The sequence below is a fragment of the Daldinia childiae genome (genome assembly GCF_008694065.1).
Source record: "Daldinia childiae strain JS-1345 chromosome Unknown Scaffold3, whole genome shotgun sequence".
Taxonomy (NCBI): Eukaryota; Fungi; Ascomycota; class Sordariomycetes; order Xylariales; family Hypoxylaceae; genus Daldinia; species Daldinia childiae.
Window position 1 is genome coordinate 912,940 of NW_022984644.1, and position 6,000 is coordinate 918,939.

The 6,000-nt window shown below is 41.1% G+C and overlaps 2 protein-coding genes across 2 annotated transcripts; both read right to left on the minus strand.

Moving 5' to 3' along the window:
- Positions 1 to 78: 78 nt before the first annotated feature.
- Positions 79 to 2,019, minus strand: GL218_02992 (Isotrichodermin C-15 hydroxylase; the record flags this gene model as incomplete). Its single annotated transcript, XM_033579535.1, has 6 exons — positions 79 to 666; positions 717 to 841; positions 925 to 1,534; positions 1,596 to 1,648; positions 1,707 to 1,857; positions 1,951 to 2,019. The coding sequence occupies 6 exons, from the start codon at positions 2,017 to 2,019 to the stop codon at positions 79 to 81; spliced, it is 1,596 nt and encodes a 531-aa protein (XP_033436196.1).
- Positions 2,020 to 3,307: 1,288 nt separating this feature from the next.
- On the minus strand, positions 3,308 to 4,849 carry GL218_02993 (uncharacterized protein; the record flags this gene model as incomplete). The annotated part of the gene is made up of 5 exons (XM_033579536.1): positions 3,308 to 3,860; positions 3,952 to 4,337; positions 4,392 to 4,499; positions 4,557 to 4,576; positions 4,633 to 4,849. 5 exons carry the CDS (start codon positions 4,847 to 4,849, stop codon positions 3,308 to 3,310), a joined length of 1,284 nt encoding a protein of 427 aa, XP_033436197.1.
- Positions 4,850 to 6,000: the final 1,151 nt, after the last annotated feature.

Below are 6,000 nucleotides of genomic sequence, written 5' to 3' on the forward strand. Positions count from 1 at the left end.
AGCTCGGCTATGCAAACGGCGACCAAACGCATATACTGCCTAACATTGCGTATGATACCTGAATACTTTCTCTCGAGATCAATTTGTTTCACCCGCCTCTATGTCCTCCCAATACCTCTCGCGCGCCTTGAAAACTAGGTTTGGGCCGTCGTGGCTGACAACAACACCGTCGTACAATTGAAACTCATTTTGCCTGCCACGCCAGCCATCTCTTCCTGGAATTCCCTCCCCTACCTTGCCTGCTTCGCCGGGAGCCCTCTCAAAGTCAAAGTACCAGATTGTCTTAGCCAGGGCCATGCTCAATTCCAAATACGCCATGGCTTTGCCCGCACAGCCGCGATCACCTAGTAAGAAAGGTTGGAAAGCACGCCTCATGGTGGCGCGCACTTCACGTTCTTGGTCTGTCTCGTGTTCGTGCGCCAACCAGCGCCCGGGCTGAAAATTAAAGGGCTCCGGAAAGTACTCAGCATTATGTAGGAGCGCGTAAAGATTTACAGCGACCTCGGTTCCGGGCGGTATGATATGGCCATCGACAACTAATGTTTCGCCAGCCGCAGCTGAAGACGTGTCTTGCTCCCGCCAAGTGTAGGCGAGGGAGGCTGGCGCAATGCGAAGGACTTCGTCTATGACAGCTCTTAGGTACTTACATCCAGCTAATCTGGGGCCCTATTGTTCAGTTAGCAGTGTGATAGTCCCGGGTAACGGAGCTACCTTACCTGGCGGATCTCACGTCCTGAGGAGAAAGTCGTCCGAATCTCTCTTGCGAGATGGGCGTATGCGGCTGGGTACCGTGAGAGGTAGAAGAAAGATGCCGTCATAGCCGTATTGACCGTACCTCCGCCTGAGAATATGGGTGGAGTTAGCACACCTTCACGAGGATCTAGTAAAGGGGTACATATGAGGAAATTATTATCTCTGCCTCACCTGCGGCTATGAAGAAGACTGCCTCGGGCCAGAGCTCAGCTGCACTCAAGCCTTGCTCTCCCGGACTAATCTCGCCCGTTGCGAGTGCGTAGAAATCGTGCTTCGCATCCTTGGGTAGAGCCATCCGAGCGCCGATCATTTTGCGCAGAGCCAAACGAAATGTCGCGGCCCTTTTACGGCCCAACCAGCCAAGTAAAGGTGCGACAATACGCGTAGCTGGCCATGCCATTATAAGCGTGCTTAGAGTACTAGTGGTCTTGAGTGAGTCGGGGACGAGCTTGTTAGTCTCCTCAGTTTGGGTATTAAGCGGATATCCAAATGCCAGTAGGCCAACAATATCAACGGCAAGACGCTCGCAACGCTCTGTCATGTTAACGGGGCTGCCCTGCTGACTGGACTCAAGTAACTGCCGCAGGAAGATGTCCATAGTGGCGCTCATGGTGGGTTCAAAGGCTCGCATAGAGCGCTCTGAGACGACGGGTCCGACCAGCTTGCGTTTTCGGTGATGTGCCTCCCTGTCCAAGGTAGACCACATACTGGGGTTTCCACTGCGGCTTACATAGGAGTACGAACGTCCTTTATTGACACGTGAATTTGCGTAGATATCTTCCTTAATTATCAGCACGTACACACAATAATGAACAGTGGTTATAAGTGGCGTCACCATGTACTGCCGCTGCGGTATTAAACACAAGACGGTTAGGCCCTAACCGCACCACGGAGCCTAGTTTCAATTAGCAAATCTTCAATAAGGTATCGAAGAGAGAGAATTAAAATCTCACCATATCGTAGATGATCGTTATATGTAGCAAGATGCATGCATCGACGAACAACATGAAATGCCCCATAGGCGTTGGTGAACTTCGCGATAAGTGGCCCGGGGTAGGCTCTTAGTGGGTGAAATGTAACCTGGTAGCTCAAGTAAAAGAGAGCCTACATTGAAAAGAGGTATTAGCTATAAGCCAAGACGAATAAGCCAGGATAGCAGAATAATAGAGCAGTAGAATAGTAGAACAGTAGGCTTACCAGTGGCACAAGGATGCCTAGCGTGTAAAGTGCGGCTGTCGGCAATATATTAAGGAAGCTAGATGCCATTCTTAATGCCTAGAAATATGACGTTGAAAAAAGAAAATCTCGAGTGCTGACTATCAGATTGTGTGAACAAAGCCACTATCATGTTGAGTCTAGGAAGGTTGAGGCAGACAATCGTCTTCATGTCTCCCTTGGCCAGACAGGTAATAAAGACTCTTCCACCCCACGTGCAGCATATGGCTCTCCCATCTTACCTTGGGTACCTTATTACCTTAGGTAGGTAACTGGTTATTCATGTATCGATATACTCGAATCCTAATGCAGTTATTTGAATCACGCCCCTGCTGATACGACGACTTGGTGCAGCCTACACCCCCCTCCATCATTAATCTCAAGTTGGTCACCAATAGCTTATTTTTAATAGGGTTGCTTTCTGTGTGTCTCAAATAAAGAATATGAAAGCCTGAATATTAGAGAAGAAACATCAAAGGTTGCCTTCTCAATACGAATTACACATCCCGTTGGAGTCTATATTGGTCATCCTTATCTTCCATGTCGTAGTCGGTGAAAACTAGGATTTCAAATTTCAGCTTTGAAAAAAAACAAAAAAAAAAAGCAGGTTGTAGTTCCAGTTACACAAACTGGCTGTTATAGGTAATAAAATGCGAGTGCATTTGCATACATATACAACGTCCCATCCAACGCTACTTAATTTGGAGAGGTTACAATTTGTTGGCGCCGGCTGGTCCAACTTGCGCTTTGCTTTAATGTTACCTTTTTTATAAGGCAGGCTGAGCAGCATAACTATATTTGTCACATAGGTAGTATGAGATGTACTTATGTATATCTCAGTATGTAAAAAAGGTGACGTAACGATGCAAGGCATGTATGTCTTTGTTAGATGCAAATTATATAGATTATACTCGGTCGCATACATCAGTCAAGACTGCAGGGTCGCATGTAGTCGTTTCAAGGCAAAAAGCTTGAATTGAAATAAGGTTGTTTTAAACGATCTTTAATGCGTGTACATAATATGAGGCCGGTTAGCTGGTTGGCTAATTAGATAGCCCTACTATACGAGGCTATCTGATTAGATATGAAGCTGGCCAATAAAAAGGCGTGTATCTTAAATAGATTGATGAGATTGGAGGGTATAGATAATACTTGGGCGATACCTGCTGGCCCCGCTATTCATGCAATTATACCTCATATTCTGCCCCCCCTTATTGTCCACTTAGTATTGCTCTTTAAGAAATCCCAATAACTATACCCTAATTACATGATACTTTTCATCTTGCATAACGGCGTACTATCGAGGTCTATTATAAGAATAATAGCCATGTAATACTTTTCACTCTTTCATCCAAGGATGTTGTCGCTCTATACAAAAGTCTCCGGAAACTTTTGATCCTACATCTTCCTTCTGATTAACTTCGGTCGTCTTGAAGATGCTGGCATCCGTGGGTCTCTCACCCAAGTGCTCGCTGTGTGCTTCGGTATACCTTGCGCGCATAACCGCAAGTTCGTTGAGGTCCTTCGTCTGGGCTTCTTCGTCCACCTTGCGATATGCTCGTAGACTGCTCGGTGCGCTACCAATAGTACGGAGAGCCCAGTTACTGTTGCCGCTCCCCGAACCTTTGGTATTTTGTTGGCCCCTAGGCGCTAAGGATACGCGGGACCAGGAGCGCCACGAAGCAAGTGCCCGGGATGCCAAACTGTTCTCCGAAAAGGCCTTAGGCACCGCAGGCACGCAGAAGACAAGTAGAACGCATGTCTGCTCTGGTATCACCCACATGAATACCTTTCCGATCACATAGGACGCATCAAATGTCTCTTGTAAGGTCCTTGGGTAGAACACATCCACGACGGTCGTCTCCACACGGCCAGCGGCGCAGACGCAAGCTCTGTACAAGTAGTCATTCTACGTTAGCTTATGCTTGTATGGTAAAAGGGGTAAGTAAACCTGTGAGGTGCCATATAAATGACTATACGTACAGCAAACCGACGGAGAAAACAAGAGATACACCAAGCTTTCGTTTCCTATTCATCTGCAATGTCCAGATGATTCCTTGCGGCAGAATGAGAATGAAGGTATCAAGGGCGAGATTAAACGCAGCAATAATAATGTCCCGAGGCCTTTGCGCAATACACGTACCCGAAACCCAGAACTTCCAAGTTCGCTCTAGGGGAGTGCATGTAAGGAAAACGCTGATGATACTGCCGACGTAAAATAAGATATTAAGGACCATCAAGAAACGGCAAGCCCAAAAGAATGTATCGCGCGTGTGATCAGGTGCAAAGACACGCGCCCACTCAAGTAAGATGGCTGTCTTAGCAAATATCAGGCTTAGTTGGTAGACGAGGTCCAGGATGAACACGATCTTGAGGTAGATATGTTAGTTAGAAAGAGCTATCAGCGAAACGGGTAGACAAACATATGCCTGGTCGGGCAGTGTGTATGCTCGGAGATCCCATTGATGTACGAAGAAGCCGATTGTCGTTAGGAAGTAAAAGTAGCACCAAATGGTTCCAATATAGCACCCCTGTGGTAATAGAAATTGTCAATAAGGCGATCCTCAAATGTCCATAGATGCACGTACCAAAGCGCAGAGCCCTAGGACTAGAACCGATGATTAGTAAAGTGTAGATGTCTTCGACCTTGCCTTGGATACGTACAGTCCTCGATGTGAAGCTTCTTGACGATGAAGATACGCGAATACGCACGCATCAGAGCCGCGGTCATTACGAGAAATAGGCACACGACAACGAGTGCAATGGCCCTGCCGTTCCCATTAGGCGGGTTGTCAAGATTCTGTACTACTCCCTCAGGTGGTATGGCAGATGGGCCGTTCAGAATAGCCTGCAGCACCTCAGGTGAAATTGAATCTCCCATTTCGTTATTCTCTGCTAAGAGTGAAGTATACTAAACGTGAGCGTATTAGTCTATAGCGTAAGCAAGAAGAAAATCAGATGAGGTTATTAGATACAAATTGCAAACGACGGCCTTTTCTACTACACACTCCATATACTCTTACACACATGGCCATTCTGCCAATGAGCTCGCCTGTTCCGTGTGGACATATTGTGGTGAGTGGCACGGAAATCCTCCGGGCCTGGGCATGCAAAGACCACCATACCAGCTTTTGGTGGATTGAATAAACCGTTAATTAACCGTAACTTTACCATTTATACTTTTAAACGTTTAAAATTTAAGACTTAAGTAAATAACCAGTAAAATTTTATATTTATTAAGATTATTTTCAACGTTTAAAAATGGTTGGAATATTTAAAAATATTAATAAATTAATTTATTATAAATTAAAAAGCTTATAGTTTAAAAAATAAACCAAATGTTAAACGTATAAACTTTAAAAGTAAAAATAACTTTAAAATTACATACCAAATATGTAATTTTTTTAAGGCATTTTTTATAGCTTTTTTTAAATTTAAAAAATAAGGTTTTTTTAAAATCTTAAAAGTTTTAAAAAATATATATTAATAATTTTAATATATAAATATTTTTATAATTTTTTAAATTTTAAATAAAATTATTAATAATTAATTTAAATTATATTAAAAAGTTTATTAATTTATAATTTTTTAAATTATAATATTAATATTATTATTTTAAAATTAAATTTTAATTTTATAATATTTTAATTATTTTTTAATTAATATTAAAAATTTAATTTAAATATAAAAAATTAAAATAAATTATTTTTTTTATATTTTTTTTTATATTAATAATAATAAAGTTTAGTTTAAATCTTTATTTTTTTTATATTTTTTAAAGATATTTATAAACTTTTTTTAAAAAAAAATTAATTAATATATTTAATATTAATAATATAATTTAAATAATAAAAAATTTAATTTTTATAAATATTATATAAAATATTATTAATTAATTTTAAAATTAAATTAATATTTTTAAAAATTAAGTTATAAATAATATAATATTTAAATTATTGTTTAAAAGATATTAATTTTAAATATTAAAATTTTATAATAAAAATTTTAATTTTAAAAAGTTTATTATTTAAA